Source organism: Giraffa tippelskirchi, chromosome 5, assembly GCF_054371585.1.
Source record: "Giraffa tippelskirchi isolate mGirTip1 chromosome 5, T2T-mGirTip1v1.2.pri, whole genome shotgun sequence".
Classification (NCBI taxonomy): Eukaryota; Metazoa; Chordata; class Mammalia; order Artiodactyla; family Giraffidae; genus Giraffa; species Giraffa tippelskirchi.
Window position 1 is genome coordinate 118,734,110 of NC_137279.1, and position 24,332 is coordinate 118,758,441.

A 24,332-nucleotide genomic window follows, 5' to 3' on the forward strand; every position below is an offset into this window, starting at 1 on the left:
TTTCATTTTGAGAAGATGAAGGATAATGAAGGTGATAAATTTCAGTATATTTTTCCCTTTGTTGCTGTTGTTCAGTCTCCTTAAGTTTCTTAATTTTTAATCATACGTTTCACATTCAAACACTGTATATTTAATTATTTTATTAAATTATATTAACAACTTGAAGATATTTCTCTGCAGCTGATATAAGGCATCTCAAACATTCTGCCAGCAACGTTATCAATGCAAAGTATTTTTTTAACCTATTATCTTTAAGAAGTAAATTTCTTGATGTGGGATGTTTCTTTGTCACAAAGTGAATAGTCATGTTGAAAGTATTCTTTAGTTGCTTTTCTCATTTGATATGCCTCTTATACATGTCCTTGCACAATTAATTCCATCTTGGACTTCGTATAGTTTCTGAACACCTTCCTTTCAAATCTTAAACCACATGGTTAGAATATCTCGTTAATCTCATGGGTCATGAGCCATATTTTGATAACTAGTAGAAAATTAGATTCCTAAAAATTAGTGGACATATGCATCTGATAAACTTAGCTGAGAACTCTTAAGCCTTGAAATATCTTAAAATCTCAGCATAGGTCCTGGCCAAAGCTACCAGTTTTTACCAACAGGAAAATGTATTCACTCACTCAACCCATCTCTGTTGAACGCCTAATGTATGCTGGCACCTTGTTGGGCTCTGTTTCAGAAAATTTTTGAGAAACATCTTAAGAAATATTAAAGAACAAAAAGGAGCCAATAGGAAGGGATAATTTAAACGTAGAAAAAAAATGACTGAAGAACCTATACTCCAGGTTTAAGTGGATTACTTGGAGGAGGAGTAAGCAGAAGTTTAGAAATCTGTCCCTTCTCATTAGTTTCAATGTGTAGTGATCATATATTTTCAGCTCCTGAGGCCCTTTATAGGAACTGTGGGCCTAGACGCTTTGAGATCTCCGCTAGTTGCTTTCCCTGACTTTTCTCCTCTCCCTCTGCCCCCTCAACCGGGTTCAGGATGGAATCAGTTGGAAAATTAAATTACTCACCCCCTTAATGTCAGCTCCCATATATTTCTTTCTCCTCCTGCCTCAGAGTACAGTTCAGTTCTTTAAGAGACAAGCCTCTGAATGAAGCTAGCGTAGAATTCAAACATTCAAGAGAGAAACCTGTTAGTTTCAGACCTCGAAGGAGAGCTTCCCTGTAAGATCAAGGATTTTGACCTCTGGGGTCTCTCCATCTCACCTTCATCCCTTTCTTTTAATTCTCTGTTTAAAAATAATAATAAAAAATGCTTTTCGGAGCAGGCAGAGCAGTGAGTCCGCTGGTTCCACGTCTGCTATAAGAAGCAGATTTTTGCACAGGGATAAGATTACCGCTGGCAGCCCAGAACTCCAGCGGTGTGGCGGTTCAGACGCTGGGCTCCTCCCCTCCCCCGCCGACGAGGAGAGGCTCACAGACGGGTGCAAGTAGACAAGTAGCTGTTTTTATTGAATACAGAAGCTCCTTGAAAACTCTGTGGACTCTGGGGCTCTCCTGCAATTCCTTTCATTCCCAAAGTGCTGGAGCCAAGCACGCGTCCCCCGTAACTCCCTCCCATTTCTTCTCCGGGATTTGGGGAGGAGAGGAGGGAGGAGAGGAGTGGGAAGATGGGGGGTGGTTGGTGGGCTGGGCTTGCGGGGAGACCTGATTCTCCGGCAAAGGAAAGGGGGGCGGGCTCGGGGCCGCCCGCGAGGCGTGTGATTGGGTCTGACCTTCAGAGGGCTTGTCAGTTTCGCCCCGGGTAAGGGGGGCGCGGGAGGGGAGTGGGCGGGGGAGGGGGCTGCCCGGAGCCTCTCGTCCGGCCCACTGACGGCATGAAGCCTTTAGGGGCACGCAGTCCTCTCAGATTTTTGGTTGAAGCCCCTCATCTGCCGTCAGTCTGAAGGCAGGGCCCCGCAGAGGACGGATCGGAGGGTCCCGACCGGCGGGGCCAACCGAGAGGGAGAGGAGGGGGCGAGAGACAGGAAGGAAGCAAACCATCAAATTTAAGAAAAAGCCCTTTGACTTTTTCCCCCTCTCCCTCCCCAATGGCTGTGTAGCAAACATCCCCGACGATACCTTGGAAGGGACGAAGTAGGTCTGCAATCGCGATTTCGTGGGTTGAGTTCACAGTTGTGAGTGCGGGGCTCGGAGATGGAGCGGTGGTCCTCTAGGTGGAAAACGAAACGGTGGCTCTGGGATTTCACCATAACAACTCTCGCACTGACTTTCCTCTTCCAGGCTAGAGAGGTCAGAGGAGGTAAGAAAAAATGGTTTGGGGGAGGTGGGAGATTGCTGTCGGTCTTTCTCATTCTGTGCCCCTCCCCCCTGCCTTCTTCCAACCTCTCCCCACCCCCAAACAGTTCTCTCAAATAAAATCCAGATTGTAGCTGCCACCAGGTTGGAAGTGAAGACTGGTGCGAGAGATGGATGTAGGCGGGACAGTAATGGGAGAAGAGGTAGCAGGAAAAAAGATCTGTCAGGCACAGAGCCTGCTGAAATGCCCTTCACCACCTTCCAGGGGCTTTGAAAAGAGGAAAAATATTACCTTGAACACAGAGGCAGTTGTACAAAGCTTTTGTTTGAGGAAAGGTCCTTAGACTACCTTTTGAACACATCTGGTTTCTTCAGATTCTAATGGAAGTACCTTTTTAAAGGTGAGCTGAGGAGAGAATATAGAGAAAGGGTATAAAATGAACCTTGATAAAGTTCTTTGTCTGGAACAAAGTGAGAAACAAGCTGTTTTAAAGATTTGAGAGAGACCAGAGGGCATGAATCTTGAAGAGTGAGAATACTTGTGTGTGTGTGTGTGTGTGTGTGTGTGTGTGTGTGTGTGTGTGTGTGTGTGATTTCGAGGAGATAGTAAGAGGGGGGAAAATGGCAGATTAAAAGAAATGGATGGAGATAGGAAGAACACTCTTCCCGAGATTTTGCACCTTCCTCCCCTCTGTGACCCCTCACCCTCAACTTGTTCTTGCAGGTTGGACGTGCAGTTCTCTTGGAGAATGATGAAACTCGCCAAGCAAATGGGGTGGGGGCGGAGGAATAGGGATTGGAGGGAAGGGGAGGGGGCGTGGGGTGGGATGGGAGGAGAGAGGTAAGGAAAAGTTCCTACGTGGCACCACCAAATATTCAATGACCAGACCTGCTGGGAAGACTGCAGCTCTGTCAGTACCCAAGGAGGGAGAGCGACTTCACTCCTCCCTTCCGCCTCCTCCCTCGCCTTCCCCCGCCCTTTCCCGCAAAGGCATCTGGCTGGAGCGGTCCGTTAGGTGCTGTAGACACGGCTGGCGGGAGGACGCACTCCTTCGGAATTAAGGGAGCCCAAACAGCTTAGAGTAGAAAAGCAAGCTTTGTCGGGGTGCGCAGAGAAGTAGGGGTAAGAAGGAGGGCGGCGATGATTGGTTGAGGGAGAAACAAATTGTCAACCCCAAAGGCGCAGGCTTTAGCAGAAACCTGAGTCTGACCCTGGTGGGTGCCAAGATCTGAGTTCTCCTTAGTGGGAGTTAGTGCTCCCGGAGGCCGAACTCTGCGAAGCCAGGTCTGTATTTTTTCCCCACACTTTGTGATTGTTCACCTTCCTGAGGAGCAGGCAGAGATGGGTCATTCCTCTGTGACTTTTCCTGACGAATAGTACAGTCAGAGCCTCATTAGGACTATCTTTGAATTTTGGAGTAAGTCATGCTAATTACGTGGATTCATTCATTTCTACATTTTAAAAGATAAATAGTAGAGTCTTGAAAGTGGAATCTATCAAAAGTTTGCAGTTTACCTTTGGTACCTGGTCACCAGCGGGATTGGTCGGTTCTGTCCTCAGGTCTGCCCTCTGCTGGGTTTCTTTATTATTTGGAATTCAAGCAACTGCCTCAGGATATAAGGCCTCCTAAAATCCTTCTAAGTACAATGATCCTGAAAAAGGACACTTGATTAAGGAAGAACAGGTATACTGTTTCCTTTTGAACTTTTCCAGCTATTTCTTTTGTCCAAACTTGGGACAAGTATCATAATGGCAGCTTTTTGTTTTTAATATGGAAACTAAGACTTTCTTCAGTGAAGACAGATGCATTGTAAACTTGAGAGATTTATCATAGGGATTCAGGGATTATTCCACTGAAGATGTTTCACTTCCACACTGGGGCTTCTTTAAAGCTCTAAGGATATCAGAAAGGTCGAATTTATACACTTGTGATGCATAATTTTCTCATTTAAATCTAGCTGCATACTTAAAACTCTTTTTTTAAAAAAATCTTAGTACCACATCAAATAAATGATGGAAAAAGAAACTTCTCTATTATTACAAAACTATCTAATATGAGAAATAGCAAACTTTAAGGATCATGTATAGTTTCTGTTTGTTATTTTTGATGAAATATCTTGAAAGTTATATGGTATATTTGGATCTTCACATGGTTTAAGATTTGGTATTCATTCCACCAAATTGCTAGGTGCTTATTCTTTAGAAGAAAATTATATTTACTTAAACCTACTCTTGTAGGCATTCTTACCACCTAATGAAATTCAAAAAGTAAATACTATATTAATGCTTAAAAAGGAAACACTAGCCTGAATCATCACACAAAGGAAAAATAAACTCAGTGTCCAGTTCTCATGCTAGCCTTTATATTTGCAATTGATGTAACAATGAGTTAGTTTCTAAATAAGATATTGTATACCAGAATTATACTATATATTTATATAATTTGATTTCTCTGAGATGCAGTGGTATGATCTGATTGTTAAACCGAAAGATAATTTAAAGATAACTTTCATCTAAAATTTGTATTTCTTGGATTAAAAAATGCTTAAGCCTAAAAAGTTCTGGGTTCATAATAAATTGGACTCTAAAAATATGTAGTTAGGATCCTGAAGCATCTTACAGAGAAAACCTTACAAAGAAAATTGTTTGGAGTGAATGAAAAGAAATTCAGTGAATTCACACAGTCATATTATTTTACTTTGCAAATCCAAACTTTGTAATTTAGTAATCTTTAACTTACTTAAAAATTTTTTTAGTACTTATTATGATTTAGTAAGAAGAAAAGAGTTAGCATTATTTTTTATATTTATTTGCATTAACTTCAGCATCATATTTCATATACTTGCTTATGGTTAATATAAATGTTTTATCTCATGAATTTATAGATTTCATATTCAATTAGTTCAGTACTTATTAAGATAGAACCTGAAGTTTACCTGGAATTTATAGTGACTATAACTTATGATTGTGTTCAGAGTGATGGTTTTATGATAGATGATTTTAGCAGTTTTTAAAGGAGTTAAACTAAATTGGGTAAAAAGAAAATATAATATCTGATTGAATCATTTTGTCACTAATTAAAATGGTATTCTACCTTTGGTGGTTGAGCCAATTCTGTGCCTTGCAAAATGTTGATTAATTTTATGAAGAATTTTCAAAGCTTGTCAGTAGTTGGTAGTGATTCCTGCTGAAGGGTTTTGAGTGCCTGGGATCAGCAGGTGAAATGGTGCTGGCTTCCAGAGTATGTGCTAATCCAACTTTGGGAAGAGATCAAGCTTGTCCCTTAGGTTACTCAACCAGAAATCAGTTAAAAGATCAGATATGCTTCTGATAGCAAATGCAGTATCTTCTATGTTTATTAATATTGTGTTTCCATTTGTTTTTTAAAGCAAAATCAACAGTCGGTCATAAACACTAAAGAAAAGTAGGTAGCTCATGAGAAGCATCTTCCTGAATCTTTTATACAGATAACCTTAGTTTAGGTGGCACATATATATTCAGTTAATTATAGACACTTTCACAAAATTGTCTATTAGTTTTAAAATTAAGTATATTAATATTTTAATGTGACAATTGACTTTATAATTAATACTTTACTAGAATCTACTTTATAAAAATAATTCTGTAAGAGGTATACTCAGAGTTTTAAATAAAATTATGAAGCTGCAAAATGAGAAATGTATATATCTAGATAGTATGATTGCTTATGATTTATATAATTAAATTTTAGCTTCTGTGTTTGCTGTGATTTGTGACTAAAATTGAAGGGGCACATTATTCAAGTTATCACTAAAATATAGCAAGGCAAACATGGGCCCCTTTTCAAATTTGTGGGTAGGATTTCTGACAAAAAATAAGTAGTTGTCTTTCTATTCTTAAATTTTGTTTATTTTCTGAAACAAATTTCTCTTCATTCTGGTTCACTTATTTAGGCAGTACCTATGTAGTGATAATGAGTGGATTCGAATCAAGTTTCAGTGAGAGTGTGTAATAAAAAGCTTAATTTTTCGAAAGGAGAGAAGGTGTTTAGATTCTTTTAAAGAGAATGTTAGAGATAGAAATTCTTATAAAAATTGCAACTCCATACTACCTTCTCACTTTACTAATGAAGAAACTAAGGCACAGAAAAATTCTTAACTGAATCCTGTCTCTCAAAAAAATATATTCATATAATAGTCAAGATTTTCCATAAATGAGTAGGGTAAAATCTGCAATAATGATAAATTATCTTTAAATAATAGTTTGAGACTTAATGGAATAAACAATTATTACTTAATTTGGATGTATTTATGAAATATAGAATGACCATATATTGCTTAAATATATGTGCTGGAGTTTAGATTAGTGAGGATCGATTAAGTGAAAATGATGAATCAAAGAAACACAGGAGGTTATAAAAAGTATTTAAACAGTCCTCAATGTTCTAAATTTAGATATAGGTAATTTTTGATAATTTGTATCATTAATATACCTAATTATGTGATTCTATAAGATCTGTATCAAAGTAAAAAGTGCAACAGTTTATAAAATATTTTTGTATACATTTGTTGCTGGATTATGAACACAGTTTTTTTTCCTTTCTAAAGTTCCTAATAGAGGACCCAGTACAACTTTGAATTTTCAAGAAGCTAAGAAAGTTATATATTTATTTCAAATAGGACAAATAATGTCGAATTTCTCTTTTAGTGTTGATTTTATATTGATTGGGTGATATATATTATATCTAATTGTATGTTTTTTATTAATAAGTCAGATAATGAATTGATTTTTACTTGGTAGGGGTTATTTGTTTAACAGATAACCTTTTTTCCAAACAAGCAGTCAGCTTTGGGAAAAAAATAACAGATGCGCTTAGTAGCGCAAATTCTAATTCAAGTTTTTCCTTTTGGATTGTCAAAGTGTCTAAAAGTACATAACCACCTTTTACTTCAGGAATAAATGGATAGTTAATTTATAGAGAAATACTTCCTCTTCAGGGGCTACCATGATATGCAGTGCTGGCAATGACTAAGCTAGAGCTAGTATTTCAACCATGAAGTTTTTTCCTCTCTTTTGGAAAATTCAGTACATGTCCTTAAGGTCCTGAAGAAGATACTATGGAAGTTAATAGCTCTACTTATGACTAACTCTGTTTTATATGAATACAGGATTTTATACATATTGAGCCAGCCCTATCATTTAATATAATTTTTAGTGATGATGTTTAGGTATTTAAAAGCCAGAATCATATTATATCCTCAATGCACTTTTCTTTCCTGTCCACCTTTGGAGAAAGTGCAGTTGGTTTGTGATCATTAGAAATTCAAGGCAACTGCAGAGTTGGGGCTGAGGGCTGATCTGCATTTCTGCTTTTACTCCTCCACTTCCCTCATTTAATACTGGGGAAATGTGACCTGAGCTGGGAGTGGTGAGAGGAAATCAAACTTTTCTCTTTGAGCCTTGAAGTTTTGTCCCTTAACAAAGAAGAAAGAGAGGTACACACAGGTGCTATAAAAAGTTACAGTGCTCCGTAAGCTTTCTCACTGAAGAGTCTATTTTAAGCGCAGTTTTCAATGTATACTAAAACTATACTATATTGAATTTCCTAAATTTGGACTTTTTTCTACTGATTTCTTTTGCAATTAAATTCAGAACCTAAAGGGTTTTGCTTTTTTTTTTTAAACTACCGTCTATATTCTAATGCATCTATTTATTTCTCCTTTCAAAACCCTAATATTTTATTTTTATAGATAATTGTTTTTTTGTTTTTTTTTACTTTCAGTTGTGTCAGAACTCAATGTGAATAGTACTCTTGCGTAGAGAAGATGAAACAATTTTAAAGTGATTTAGTGAGCAGTATCTATTTATCAGTTGCAGTCTTTGGCCTACTACTGACTTGGCTAGTGGTTCTTTAGACATTGGCTGATCACCAGACCTACTGTTATCTGGTAAAATAAACTCTTTACTTGCTGCGCATGGAATTAGAGACAGTGCTATTAATTTAGTAGAAAGAACTCAGAGAAAAGAAAGGTTATCGTATTTCAGAGTAAGAGACCAGTTTAAATACAACTTGACAATTGAGAACTAAAACAAACCTGTGTAAAAGTGCTTCAGCACAATCAACTTTTGCAATCCCTCAAACCTTCTTTTTTATTTTTTTTTTCTCCTTAAAAAGCATTTCTTTCTTATTTTAACCAAATTTAATTGCTCTTGAATGGCCCTGTACTGTACAGGCCAATGAAGCTCCCTATTCATAGAACGTGAGTGCATAGAATGTCAGTGGAAGCTTCCTTCCTCTGTCTGACTGGTAAACTCACATCCGGGCTTATAGGAGCAAACCTTACACTGTACGAGGCAGTTGGCTTTCCTTTCTTGCTCAGACTTTAACAATTTCCCGAAAGGATGACTACCAGAAAGAGCAGTAGTTGCAATTCCTGACAGAACTAATAAGAAGCTCTAGCACATTTTCCTACTTTGTGCTCTTAGATACCGCTCTGGAGAGTCATAAATATTAGTGGTGCATGCTAAGTGGCTTCAATTGTGTCTGACTCTTTGCGATCCTATGGACTGTAGCCCACCAGACTCCTTTGTCCATGGAATTCTCCAGGCAAGAATATTAGGGTAGGTTTTGCTGTACCCTCCTCCAGGGATCTTCCTGACCTAGGGACTGAACCCAGGTCTCTTATGTCTCCTGCACTGGCAAGCAGATTCTTGACCACTACCGCCACCTGTGGTATTTGCCCTTAACTCTCTTTTCAGACTAACTGTGAAGTACAGCCTTCTGCTTGCTGTCACTCTTTGAATGCTGATGAAACTTCAAAATATTTCGCTGGTTTTGAGGACAAACGTATTGTACAGATGACCTAGCATGGTGTAGAGTGCCCTTCTGTATGTCTCAGACTCAGGTTTCCCACTCCAACACCATGCACCCTGCACACTAGGCGTGTTAAACCTCTTGACCCTCTTCTCCCCTGTCCTGGAATGCATTATTCTTTTTGCCTGGAATGTATTTTTCCTTCTCATCCATCTAGCAGATACTTTCTCATACCTCAAGATTTAACTCAAGCTGCATACTCCAGACAGATATAGTAACAAGCTCTAACAATGAATGCATATGCTCCCTTGTAAGCTTTTTTGTATAGAATCTCATTCATTCTGACAATTGTCTTAGAAGTAAGCTAATACTAATATCTCCATTTTACCCATAAGGAAACTGAAAAACAGATAAGTTAATTGTCTTACTTAAGACATACAGCTGCTGTGTGATAGATCCAATATTTGAACCCAGACAGTCTTGTTCCAGAGCTCTTGCTTTTGACCGTTTGCCCATGTTTACTTTATTGTGTATTCTTTTTATATATAAGTAGTTTAAAAAAATAATTTTATTTATTTCTTTTTTGGTTGCCCTGGGTCTTCATTACTGTACACAGGCTTTCTCTCATTGAGGTGAGCGGGGGCTACTCTTTGTTTCTGTGCCCTGGCTTCTCACTGCAGTGGCTTCTCTTTTTACAGAACATAGGCTCTAGGCACGTGGGCTTCAGTAGTTGCAGCATGAAGGCTCAGTAGTTGTGACTCACAGGGTCTAGAGCACAGGCTCAGTAGTTGTGGCACACAGGCTTAGTTGCTCTGTGGCATGTGGAATCTTTCCTGGACCAGGGATCAAACCTTTGTCCCCTGCACTGGTAGGCAGATTCTTATCTACTGCACCACCAGGGAAGTCCTATTGTATCTTCTTAATGCTTTTGCACAGCCTCTCTGACTTTGCTTATGATTATGGTGCCTTGGGGCCTAGCAATAATGCACAAATCATGCAGTTGTACCATTGTAAATATCATGTAAATTGTGCAAATAACTTGAATGCTACTAAGGAAAAATATAAAGAGATTTTGGTGAAAGATGATATCATAATTCAGGTGACTCTTCAGCTTGCACTAAGTTTCAGTGGTGAAGGACCTGTCACTCTTCCCATTTTAGGGACAAATCTAAGCCTTAATGATGGCAGAGAACCAAAGGGGAGTGGATGGAAGCTAGCATGTGTTACTTTATTTCCTTTGACTAAGGGGAAGTTGACAGCTTTGTCTGTTGGTGTTCAAGGTTCAGCTTGGGGTTGGTCTGGTTTCATTAAGTAACAGGGACACTTACAAATTGCTGCCTGTTTTAATCAGGATCTATTACAAGGAACAATAGTTCTATTCCACTTTGGGGGATTGATGTATGGGAGTATGCTTATTACCTTCAGTATAAAGTGTCAGATGTGATTATCTAAAAGCTGTTTGAATGTAATCAGCTGGGAGAATGTAACTGAAAGATACATGGTCTGCAAAAAAAAAAAAACCATGGACACATTATAATTATTTTTAAAGTTCCTCATTTATATATTAGCCTTCCTCTAGAGTTGCTGGAGGGTAAAGACTGTGATTTAGTTTTATTTCTTTCCCTAGTGTCTGCCAAGATGCCAGGATGCACACAGGATATGATACAGTCACCATTTAGATTACTAATTATCTTCTTGCTTTGCTCATCAGACTGGAACAAGGTTAAAATCTAGTTAACTTGGAGTGGTGTAAAGTGACCTCCTCATGTCATGTTGTTAACAGTGATTAGAGTCCCCCTCTCTCTTTTTCTTTACTTACTCTCTGAAAGTGAATGAATTGCTACTTCTTTCCAGCTTTCCTCATTTGGAAAATAGTTTTGCACATTCTCTCCAAAGATATTTTTATATATTTGAAGCTTTCAGTTGATCATACTATCTCTAAAACTGGAGTTTGCTTTAACATAGTAATATGACTGATAAAATGCCATATGAAGTCATATTTTTGCTTTGACAGCAACATAAATCATCATTTCACTTGTCTATTGGTGAACAGGAAAGTTTAATTCAAGTTTGATTTCAATCTGTAAAAGTAATAATTGAGAAAATCCTGTCACATATCATTTTTCAAACCTTTATTTCAGTTTTGTATGATATTAAGGATTGTCTGATTTTGCTTAATGACTATTAGGAAAAGTAGCCTATCTATATTTATTGCTTATGATTATTTTAGTAAGCTAATTCTTCAAGTTAGAAAGCAAACTGCATGTTGCATATATAATTATTTTATTATGAAGTACCATCTTTAAGAAGGAGTACTTAAAGTTTCAAGTGCTTAATAGGATTAATAGTCTATAGTCATAAAATTGTTTTATATAAAGTTATATTTTTAATATTCTATTCCTATCCATTGTATATTTTAGTTCCACTAAAATTATCAGGATGGGTATCTTTATCTGCTTTATTTAGTGTGCCCTAAGCATGTAGATTGGACCCTAGCACACAGTAAACATTTGGAAAATTTTTGTTGAATGAGGTAAAGATGTTGGTTGCAGCTCAGATGAATTGCTTTTCAGTAACCTGATTGATAACCTGAGATGGGATATAAATTATGTAAATCAGCTGTTGTCAGTATCTGTGGAATATACTGAACAGATTTTTGCTGATATTATTATGATTTCTTGGAAATGGCTCTTTCTGTTTTGCCTCCAAACTATGGTCTTCACAATGAATACTCTTTCAATCTGCTTACCATTACTTTTTTGCACAGAATTTGGTTATTATCTCCTCTAGGAATACCTCTTCTTAACCATGAAGACTAGGATAATTGACTTTGTATAGCATCCTAAAGCACAGAAACCTTATCATAGAAAGGCATCTAGCACTATACCTGGAGTATAATAGGTGGCCAGTAAACATTCATTGAGTGAATTAATGAACTCATAAGTAAGACATTTTTACTAAAGTCAAGAGCACAAGAGTACTCATTTCTGGCTTGATATCACAGTTATTTCCAGTCCCATCCCTGTGGATATTGATTGAGTAGAATTTGTACAGAATCCAAGCATAGCTGCTTTATAAGTCTCTACATATAATTTTTATGCACAACCAAGGGTTCATGAACCTTCTGAAATAGGAAATAAATGTATATAAAAATGAGGATGTGCTTAGTTTGTGTAACAGGGTACTGGAAGTCAAATGAAAGATTATTTATCTGCTATGTGCAAATCTTCTGATACGTACCTTATTGTCAAACAGAAGTTGTTCTGCATAAAGTAATATAAGTAGATCAACTGATTATGATATTGATTATGCTTTTTAAAGAAAATCCTCCTCTTCATAGCATGCAACAAACTAAATGCTAATAAATATTTGTCTTCTCAACATTAAAGTCAAATTATTATAATGAAAATATAATTTTAGTTTTATAATAAGCATATTTTAATAGCTTTGGGTTTCCCTGGTAGCTCAGCTAGTAAAGAATCTGCCTGTAATGCAGGAGACCCAGGTTCGATACTTGGGTCTTGGGAAGATCGCCTGGAAGAGGGAATGGCAACCCACTCCATTATTCTTTCCTGGAGAATTCAACTGGACAGAGGACCCTTCAGGCTACAGTCCATGGGGTCACAAAGAGTTGGACATGACTGAGTGATTTTCACTTTCAGTGGATTTGACCACTTATAGATCAGACTTTTTTTTCTTGGGCTCCAAAATCACTGTGGATGGTGACTGCAGCCATGAAATTAAATGACGCTGATGAATCTGGACAGCATATTAAAAAGCAGAGACATCACTTTGCCCACAAATTTCCCTACAGTCAAAGCTATGGTTTTTCCAGTAGTCACATACTGATGTGAGAGTTGGACCATAAAAAAGGCTGAGCACCGAAGAATCAATGCTTTTGAACTGTGGTGTTGGAGAAGACTCTTGAGTGTCCCTTGGACTGCAAGGAGATCCAACCAGTCCATCCTAGAGGAACTTAGTCCTGAATATTCATTGGAAGGACTGATGCTGAAGCTGAAACTCCAATACTTTGGCTACCTGATGTGAAGAGCTGACTCATTGGAAAAGACCCTGATGCTGGGAAAGATTGAGGACAGGAGGAGAAGGGGGCAACAGAGAATGAGATGGCTGGACAGCATCACCAACTCGATGGACATGAGTTTGAGCAAACTCCGGGAGATAGTTAATGACAGGGAAGTCTGAATGACAGGGAAGTCTAGCATGCTGCAGTCCATGGGGTTGCAAAGAGTCAGACATGACTAGAGACTGAACAACAACAACAAAATCAGAAATGCCATACTTTTCAAATATTACACCTTCAACTGATGTTTGTTTTTCTGTTACCATTCTCAAAGTTGTGACTTTATTTCTGCTTTCAACTTTCAGTATATAATGCTTTTTATGATATGAGCAAGTCCAGGATTAAAGTTGTTTAATAACTGAGAAAATTAAATGATTTCCTTCTTTGTGCAGTCACTGTAGTTAGGTGTCAGGACTACAAAGAAGGTGGTAGGTCAGGCTCCATTCTCATGGAGTATGTGTGTTACTAGGAGAGTGCTGGAGTGGAGGGTGTGGGCAGGGACCATGTAACACAAGACCATAAAGCTATTCTTTTCTGCATAGACTAGAATGATAAGACTAATTTAAAGGTACAGAGAGGCTACCAAGTTGGCATGGTCAGCACATACTCTCATATCTGTACATGACTAGGTGGTTCCAATTGATTGCAACCATTGGATTCTCTGACAAATAACCAGGGAAGTAGAGCAATGCAGCTTTTTTCTGGATTATTTAATCCACTGTAAAGTGGCCTGACATTCTCAATGGTAATTAGTCCAGTTGAGTCACAGTTGATATGGAGTTATGGTCATGATAAAGTTGAAAAATGAATGAATAAATAATCTTCCTATTTTATAAAGGAGAATGATAAACAACCATGTACACATTTATAAAGTCTATTATGAGACAAAGTAGCCCAATAGTTTTAAACCTTACAGTGTGGTTGTTCTTGTTATTAACCAAATTATAGCATGTTTTAGAACATAAAGTGTAAATAGTGATTTTTGTTTCTGAAGATTAATATGTTGGACCAAAACCTCTGTTTTATTTAGTTGGGAATAAGTTACTTATTGTAAACATTTTTAACTTATAATGATTTCTTTCAGGGAAAGTTATATCAAATAGAGTTTTAAAAATATACATTAATTTAGTTATAGTTTAAAATGACATTGATGGTCTGTCAACTCCCAAAGTTTTATTTTTACTACTCTAGACCTTTCCCTTGAACTTTCCCTAAACTTCAGACTCCTAAACTCATTCAACTGCCTATTCAGCTGTTTCCAGTGGTATTTATTAAGTCATCTCAAAATTAGCATGCCCAAAACTGAATTGCAGAACTCCAGCCCTAAAGTCTATTCATCACAGTCTTCCCTGTCTCAGTTAATGGCAACACAATCAATCATGATGTTTGAACTAAAAACATTGGTGTCATCTTTGACTCCTTTTCTCTCATACTCTACTCTGGTCTGCTGTCTTCAGAATATATCCATAATATTACAAAGTACTTCATCTCTCAGCCCAAGAAAACAGTATCAACAAAATTTTACACCTAGAAGGTTGCAATTGCTCCTTCTCTGCACTCTAAGTCTACTCCAGTGCCCCTAGCATCTGTTAACATAGCAGTCACAGTCTTCTGAAAAATTAATTAGCTGATGTTCCTTCTCTCTCTTTAACTTTCAATGGTTTTCCATTTCATTTGCAGTTAAATCTAAACTCCTTGAATATCCCACAGGACCTATACAAGCTGTCTTCAACATGCCCTCATTGTTACTTCTTTGACCTCATCTCTTATATCCCTGTATTTCCTTGGCTGGATGCATATTTGTCTCCTTGCATTTCCTTCAATGTCTTAGGTCAGCTCCTATTTCAAGTTCTTTGCACTTACTAGTCCCTTTGCTTACAATGCCACTGCATAAAAATATTAAGGTAGAGTAAGAGCTTATGCCTTTTCCTAATTTACTCAAACCTTATCTTATTGAGGCTTTTCCTGTCTTACATATATTAAAATCCATATCACCGTAACCCTTCTTATATTCATTCACTGATTTATTTTTCTCCTTTGTTGTTGTTCATTTGCCCAGGTGTGCCTGACTCTTTGAGATCCCATGGACTGTGGCATGCCAGGCCTCCCTGTCCCTCACCCTCTCCCGAAGTTTGCCCAAGTTCATGTCCATTGCATCAGTGATGCCATCCAGCCATCTCATCCTCTGATGCCCTCCTCTCCTTTTGCCCTCAATCTTTCCCAGCATCAGGAACTTTTCCAATGAGTTGGCTGTTTGCATCAGATGACCAAAATACTGGAGCTTCAGCTTCAGCATCAGTTCTTCCAATGAGTATTCAGTGTTGATTTCCCTTAAAATTCATGGGTTTGATCTTACTGTCGTCTTGCAGCCTGAAAGGAACTTTCAGAAGTCTTCTCCAGCACCACATGTCAAAGGCATCAATTCTTTTGCGTTCTGTCTTCTTTGTGATACAGCTGTCAAAACTGTATGTGACGCTGGGAAGACCATAGTCTTGACGATACAGACTTTGGCGGCAGAATAGTGTTTCTGCTTTTCAATACACTGTCTAGTTTGTCATAGGTTTCCTGCCTAGAAGCAATTGTCTTCTGATTTCATGGCTGCAGTCACCATCTGCAGTGATTTTAGAGCACAAGAAGAGGAAATCTGTCACTACTTCCACATTTTCCCCTTCTATTTGCCATGAAGTAATGGGGCCAGATGCCATGATCTTAGTTTTCTTTTAATATTTAGTTTTAAGTTGGCTTTTTTCACTTTCCTCCTTCACCTTCATTAAGAGCTCTTTATTGCCTCTTCACTTTCTGCCATTAGAGTGGTATCATCTGCATATCTGAGTCTGTTGGTTTGTCTGGTCTATCTTGATTCTGGCTTGTAATTCATCCAGCCTGGCATTTCTCATGCTGTACTCAGTGTATAGATTAAACAAACAGGGTAACAGCACACAGTCCTGTTATACTCCATTCTCAATCTTGAACCAATCAGTTGTTCCATACAGGGTTCTAACCATTGCTTCTTGACCCGCATACAGGTTTCTCAGGGGGAAGGTAAGATGGTCCAGTAATTCTCATCTCTTTAAGAGCTTTCCACAGTTTTTTATGATCCACACAGTCAAAGGTTTTAGAGTAGTCGGTGAAACAGAGGCAGATGTTTTTTTCTGAAATTCCCTTGCTTTCTCTGTGATCCAGCAAATGCTGGCAATTTGACCTCTGGTTCCTTTTCCTTTTCTAAACCCAGCTTGGACATTTGGAAGTTCTTGGTTTGCATAATGCTGAAGCCTAGCATGCAAGATTTTAAGCATGACCTTACTAGCATGGGAGATGAGTGCAATTGTCTGATGGTTAGCACATTGTTTAGTACTACCCTTCTTGGGAATTGGAACGAGGATTGACCTTTTCCAGTTCTATGGCCACTACTGGATCTTCCAAATTTGCTGATATATTGAATGCAACACCTTGATGGCATCATCCTTTAGGGTTTTGAATTGCTCTATTGGAATTCCATTTCATCCACTAGCTTTATTAACAGCAGTGCTTCCTAAGACCAACTTGACTTCCCACTCCAGAATGTCTGGCTCTGGGTGACTACACCATTGTAGTAACACAGTTCATTGAGATCCTTTTTGTACAGTTCTTCTGTGTATTCTTTCCACCTCCTCTTGATCTCTTCAGTATCTCTTAGGTCTCTACCATTTCTGTCCTTTATTGTTCCCATCCTTGGGCAAAATGTTCACTTGATATTTCCAATTTTCCTGAAGAGATCTCTAGTCTTTCCCCTTCTGTGGTTTTCTTCTAGCTTTGTACACTGTTCATTGAAGAGGTCCTTCTCATCTCGCCGTGCTTTTCTTTGGAATTCAGCATTTAGTTGGACGTATCTTTCCCTTTCTCTGTTGCTTTTCACTTCTCTTCTTTCTTCAGCCATTTGTGAAGCCTCCTCAGATAATCACTTTGCCTTCTTTTCTTTTTCTTTGCAACGGTTTTGTTTGCTGCTTACTGTACACTATTACAGACTTCTGTCCATAGTTCTTCAGGCACGCTGTTAACTAGATCTACTCCCTTGAATCTATTCGTTACTTCCACTGCATATTCATAGGGGATTTGATTTAAGTTGTACCTGGCTGGCCTAGTGATTTTTCTTACTTTCTTTAGTTTAAACCTGAATTTTTCTATGAGATGCTGATGATCTGAGCCACAGTCAGTTCCAGATCTTGTTTTTGCTGACTGTGTACAGCTTCTCCTTTTTTGGCTACAAAGAATGTAATCAATTTGATTTCAGTATTGACTGTTTGGTGATGTCAGTGTGTAAAGTTTTATCTTGTGTTGTCGAAAAAGGATATTTGCTATCACCAGTGGATTCTCTTGGCAGAATTCAGTTATCCTTTGCCCTGCTTCATTTTGTTTTCCAAGGCCAAACTTGCCTGTTACTCCAGGTATATCTAGATTTCCTACTTTTGCATTCTAATCCCCAGTGATGAATAGAACATCATTTTTTGGGTGCGTTAGTTCTAGAAGGTCTAGTTCTTCACAGAACTGATCAACTTCACCTTCTTCAGCATTGGTGGTAGGGGCATAGGCCTGGATTACTGTGATGTTGAATGATTTGCCTTGGAAACAAACCAAGATCTTCTGTCATTTTTGAGGTTGCACCCAAATACCACATTTTGGACTCTGTGGATTATGAGAGCTACTCCCTTTCTCCTATGGGATTCTTGCCCACAGTAGTAGATATAATGGTCATCTGAATTAAATTTGCCTATTCTCTATTTTAGTTCACTGATTGCTAAGATGTCAATGTTTATTCTTGCAACCTCCTGCTTGACCACGTCCAGTTTACCTTGATTCATGGACCTAACAATCTAGGTTTCTATGCAATACTGTTCTTTGAAGCATCAGATTTTACTTTCATCGCCAGACACATCCACAACTGAGTGTCACTTCCACTTTGGCCCAGTTGCTTCATTTTTTCTGGGGTTATTAATAATTCTCCTCCACTTTTCCCCAGTAGCGTATCAGACACCTTCCCACCTAGGGGACTCATCTTTCAGTGTCATATATTTTTGTCCTTTTATACAGTTTATGAGCTTCCCACGGCAAGTACACTGGGGTGGTTTTCATTCCATCCTCTAGTGGATCATGTTTTGTCAGAACTCTCTGCTATGACTTGTCCACCTTGGGAGGCCCTACACAGCATGGCTCATTGAGTTTTGCAAGCGCTTTTGCCATATCAAGGCAGTGACCCATGAAGGGGATTTTTCTCCTTAGTTCTCCTCAAACATTTGTCATTTATAAAAAAGTAATGACATTTAAATTAAGGGTTGAGATTTTATTTTAAGGCTTTATATAAAATGTAGAATTAGATAACTTTGCAGTACAAATATTATTTGGACAGCTTCTAGGCCATATTTATCCAAATAATTCCCATGTTTTTCATTTCATTTTACCTGTTTAGATATAGTCAATATAGCAATCAAATTCCACCTAGTAGAACATTTTACTTATAGGCTAGATACTGTGCACATTGATTCAGGTGTCTTGAGAGTAGTAGTTGTGTAGTAATTGTAATGGGGGGTTGTGCTTTGTTTTACTGGTTTAGCAGAGCAATGATGCAGGACTTGTAGTTACCTAGAAAGTAGAGGGGAGATGTTTCCCACTGAAGACCTAGAAAGCAATTCAGTTCAGTTCAGTTCAGTTCAGTTCAGTTGCTCAGTCATGTCCGACTCTTTGAACCATAGTACGCCAGGTCTCCCTGTCCATCTCTAACTCCCTAAGTCCACCCGAACCCATGGCCATTGAGTCGGTGATGCCATCCAGGCATCTCATCCTCTGTCGTCCCCTTCTTCTCCTGCCCTCAATCTTTCCCAGCATCAGGGTCTTTTCCAATGAGTCAGCTCTTCGCATCAGATGACCAAAGTATTGGAGTTTCAGCTTCAACATCAGTCCTTCCAATGAACACTCAGGACTGATCTCCTTTAGGATAGACTGGTTGGATCTCCATGCAGTCCAAGGGACTCTCAAGAGTCTTCTCCAACACCACAGTTCAAAAGCATCAATTCTTCAGCTCTCAGCTTTCTTTATAGTCCAACTCTCACATCCATACATGACCACTGGCAAAACCATAGCCTTGACTAGATGGACTTTTGTTGGCAAAGTAATGTCTCTGCCTTTTAATATGCTGTCTAGGTTGGTCATAACTTTCCTTCCAAGGAGTAAGCGTCTTTTAATTTCATGGCTGCAGTCACCATCTGCAGTGATTGTGGAGCCCAGAAAAATAAAGTCAGCCACTGTTTCCACTGTTTCCCATCTATCTGCCATGAAGTGATGGGACCGGATGCCATGATCTTAGTTTTCTGAATGTTGAGCTTTAAGCCAACTTTTTCACTCCCCACTTTCACTTTCATCAAGAGGCTCTTTAGTTCTTCACTTTCTGCCATAAGGGTGGTTTCATCTGCAACTCTGAGTTTATTGATATTTCTCCCAGCAATCTTGATTCCAACTTGTGCTTCCTCCAGCCCAGTGTTTCTCATGATATATTCTGCATATAAGTTAAATAAGCAGGGTGACAATATACAGCCTTGATGTTCTCCTTTTCCTATTTGGAACCAGTCTGTTGTTCCATGTCCAATTCTAACTGTTGCTTCCTGACCTGCATATAGGTTTCTCAAGAGACAGGTCAGGTGGTCTGGTATTCCCATCTCTTTCAGAATTTTCCACAGTTTACTGTGATCCACACAGTCAAAGGCTTTGGCACAGTCAATGAAGCAGAAATAGATGTTTTTCTGGTACTCTCTTGCTTTTTCAATGCCCCATCAGATGTTGGCAATTTGATCTCTGGTTCCTCTGCCTTTTCTAAAACCAGCTTGAACATCTGGAAGGTCACAGTTCATGTATTGCTGAAGCCTGGCTTGGAGAATTTTGAGCATTACTTTATTAGCGTGTGAGATGAGTGCAATTGTGTTGTAGTTGGAGCCTTCTTTGGCATTGCCTTTCTTTGGGATTGGAATGAAAACTGACATTTTCCAGTCCTGTGGCCACTGCTGAGTTTTCCATATTTTCTGGCATATTGAGTGCAGCGCTTTCACAGTGTCATCATTTAGGATTTGAAATAGCTCAACTGGAACTCCATCACCTCCACTAGCTTTGTTTGTAGTGATGCTTCCTAAGGTCCACTTGACTTCACATTCCCGGATGTCTGTCTCTAGGTGAGTGAACCCACCATCATGATTATCTGGATCGTGAAGAACTTTTTTGTACAATTCTTCTGTGTATTCTTGCCACCTCTTCTTAATATCTTCTGCTTCTGTTAGACCCATGCAATTTCTGTCCTTTGTTGAGCCCATCTTTGCATGAAATGTTCCCTTGGTATCTCTAATTTTCTTGAAAAGATCTCTAGTCTTTCCCATTCTATTGTTTTCCTCTATTTCTTTGCACTGATCGCTGAGGAAGGCTTTCTTATCTCTCCTTGCTAGTCTTTGGAACTCTGCATTCAAATGGGAAATTACAGAGTAGGAATTATCAAGAAAATGTAAACATATGTTGCTATTCAAGTCAAATTTATTTATTGTTCCTGTGCCCGCTAAGTTGCTTCAGTCGTGTCCAACTCTGTGCAACCCTACGGACATAGCCCTCCAGGCTCCTCCATCCCTGGGATTCTTCAGGCAAGAATACTGGAGTGGGTTGCCATGCCCTCTTCCAGGGGATCATCCCAATCCAGGGATCGAAATGGCATCCCTTATGTCTCTTGCATTGGCAAACTGGTTCTTTACCACTAGGAAGCCCATTTATTGTTCCTAATCAACACTACATCTGGGATTCTGTGTTTTATGGATTTCTCTTAACCATTAAATAGGACAGAATTAGAATAAATTGTGACCAGTGGGACATGAATGCAATCGATTTTGATGGGAGTCATATTTTTCCATTAGTTCTACTCAGAATACTTTATTATATATTTTTTTCCCTGATTGTTCCAGTTTTGAATTTTGCTCTGTAGCTGATTTAAAACAAAAACAAAAACTATTATTTTCACAAAGTTGTAAAAAAGTACATTTACATTTGATCATTGAGTTCTTATTTTCTGAAATGGCAGTATCAATAGGTTTGTTAGGTGTTTGATTTGATAAAGTTAAATTAAGTATAAAATTCCTAAAACTCTAAGCTCCTGTTTTATATTGTCTTTGTCTATGTCATCCTCAATTTGATGCTATTCTTTGTTTGAGTATCAAATGCTTGTTTTTTCCAAGAAGCATAAGACACTGCTTCTCCAAAACTTGAGTCTTGATATGTTTGTATTTATTTCATTCTTTTCTTTTTTTCTGTAGGGAAATATATTCTCTAAACATAGGCTTAAATGGCAAAACATCTAAGTTTATTATAGAACCCATGTTTCTATAATACAAACATACAAACCTAGGTATGTTTCCCATACCTAGCAATATTTAATGTAAACTGCACAGCTATAATCTTATATACTTACAATTTACTAATGTATTCAAGCCTTTTATTTCTCCCATTTGCACTTTTTAAATTTTTTTGGAACACAATGATTCAATTGCATAATATAGACAAAAAGTCTGGTAGTTTAAGCCAAAAGGAATTGTGTAGAGACTTAAAGCATGTATGTGATTTATATTGACTTTATTTTTGCCATGCTATGTCACTTCAGTCGTGTCCAACTCTTTGCAACACCCCCCCACAACCCTCCGCCGCACCTCCACCCCTCCAGATTGTAGTCTGCCAGGCTCCTCTGTCCATGGGATTCTCCAGGCAAGAATACTGGATTGGGTTGCCATTCCCTCCTCCAGGGAATCTTCCTGATGCAGGGATTGAACCCTCATCTCTTATTCTCCTGCATTGGCAGGTGAGTTCTTTACCATTAGTGCCACCTGGAAAGCCTATTTGTGCCATAAAGGCATTTAAAGATAAACTTCCACACCCCTTTAAATATAGAAGAATCTAGGTTGATATGTTTTGTTTTCTAATACTTCATGTTAGTTTATAATACAAGATTGGTATGTAGCATGTGGGTTTGAAATAAATGAAGTAATAACATCAGAGGACAGACACTAAAATGTTAGTTTTTTTAAAATCTTCTAATAACACATTAGGGTTAATCTAGAGTTATGTTAATGTCTATGTGATGCAAAGACAAAATTATTGAAAAGGAGACAGTTTCAATGATATCAGTACTTTGATGTCAGGTTGTGTTGCAGGGTAGTAATGGGACAATGAACTTGACAGCTTGAGCTGTCAAAGTTTCAGGAAGCCTCCTGGGGTTGTTTGTCCCTAGAATAACATAAGAACATACTGGAGAGATTGCTAAGCATTGCATACTTTTCATGGATGATATCCAATGGATCTTTAGAGATTAAAAAAAAACTAAACTAAAAAGCTAAAAAACAGTTTTAGAGATAAAAGCTGTGCAGTCTTGTATTCAACTGTTAAGAGATTTTCCAAGGTAGTCAGAGTAAATGAATACAAGGAATGAAGTGAATTATAGACCTGTGGAAACACTGGTGGCACTGGTTGGACTATTGGATTTTCAGAAAGGTTGAATTTTTGACAAAATAGTGTTTTTAGGTATTCTTTTTATCAAGTACTTAGACACTATTCTCCAAGAATTTAAAACTCCTTTTCTCATTTAATTATCAGAATTTGGTCAAGTTGAAGAAACTAAATCTAAGAAGGGTAAGCAGCTTATCCAAAGTTATGCAAATAATAAATACCAAACTTGGGTTGGAAGTTGGGCTATCCCAACTGCAGGAATTGTTACTAACTGCTGTCCATTCACTTGGAGTATCTTACATTTCAGATTCTTTATTAAGGGCTTTTATGATTTTGAAAAACAACAGGATGTTGGTAACAGTTAAGTTATAATGAATAGTCACTTCTCTCTTATTTTTTTCTTTTGCCAGTCCTGCCTCCCACTACCACATAAACAAAATAGCTCTTCTGTTGTTTTATTTTTTTTAATAGAGTATCAAAGCATTTCATGATTGGGTGGTAGATGGCTGATATCACTTTCTATGTCTTATTTTATTTTTATTTCTCTCTATAAGGATATGCTTCATTTCTGGCCTGTGATGTGAGGTACAAGGTGAGAATAAGTGACTTGCTAGACTGGGGGAAAGCATATAGCATTCTTTAGTAAGATTACTTCACACCTGTGTTCTTGCCATACCTGAATCAAATGGAAACAGCCAGATTTGCCAAGCTCTTCAAGGTGCTGTTAGTAAAGTCCACTTTCAACCCTCTTCTTGTTTCTTCTGAGACTGATGAGAAAGAAACTTCAACTCTGGGGCAGAATGTGGCTGCTCATTTACTCATTCATTTATTAACCATATTTCTATTTTTTATTTACTATGTGTCAGGTACTATGTTATTTATGAATGTTACAGTGGACACTCATAGTGCTGATGTTTGCTGTCAGGGGATTTATGATCTACTGGGAGGCAGATATTAACCAATAAATTACAAGTTTAGCAAAAAGAGAGAGAGAAATTAGGTGGCAATCAAGACCACTTAATTAAGGAAATCAAGGCCATAATTTAGACATGCACTGTGACTGAGCACACACAGCCTAGATTGAAAATAGATAATTAAGCAAAAGAACAAAATAGAGTGTGGAGCTATCCAAGGGAACTTGGGATCCTATGAAAGGGTCATATAACCCAGCCTCAGGGCAGATAAGAAACGATTTCCTGAAGAAAATCATGTCTAGGTTGATATCAAAAGATTGATTAGGTCTGAGTTCACTGCCCAGCTACATATTAGACTCATTTGGGAAATTTTAAAACATATAAATGCCTGGGCACCGCCCCCCCCGACTCCCCTCTCCGTCATTCTAGATGTTAGTTCTGGAGTTGGACCCAGACATCTATATGTTTTAAAAACTCTGCAGGAAATTCTAATGATAGGGCTGAAAAAGAAAAAAAAAAACAAAACAGTTAACTATCCTTAGTTAATTGATGAAGGATTGAAAAAAGAATCTTCAACGGAGTACAGTAAATTTTAGAAACTTGAGAGAAGTTTATTTCACCCAGAGCATAAAATTTAGGGTTGAGGAAGCAGGTAGGAATTAGTGTAGATGTTTCACTTGGAGTTTGTGGCTGTGCATTTTCATGGTGGTGATGTGATTTTTCTCAAGAAGTCCTCAGAAGCCAAGATGCCTCCAGGGAGACTTTGAATACCTAAATTTATTCAGTGTTGAT

General features: G+C 38.2%; 1 protein-coding gene and 1 pseudogene across 6 annotated transcripts in view; both read left to right on the top strand.

The window, feature by feature from the left end:
* COL11A1 (collagen type XI alpha 1 chain) overlaps positions 1 to 24,332 on the top strand; it is a 240,313-nt gene that overhangs the window by 23,272 nt on the left and 192,709 nt on the right. For 5 of the 6 annotated variants that reach the window (XM_081492916.1, XM_081492919.1, XM_081492920.1 and 2 more), the window contains exon 1: positions 2,155 to 2,260. The exons of the other annotated variant lie outside the window; for it this stretch is intronic. In XM_081492916.1, coding sequence (XP_081349042.1) covers positions 2,155 to 2,260 — 106 coding nt within the window. Of the gene's footprint in view, positions 1 to 2,154; positions 2,261 to 24,332 lie in introns of those variants that run through there. 6 annotated transcript variants of the gene reach the window in all.
* Positions 10,045 to 10,587, top strand: LOC145507842 (superoxide dismutase [Mn], mitochondrial pseudogene; annotated as a pseudogene).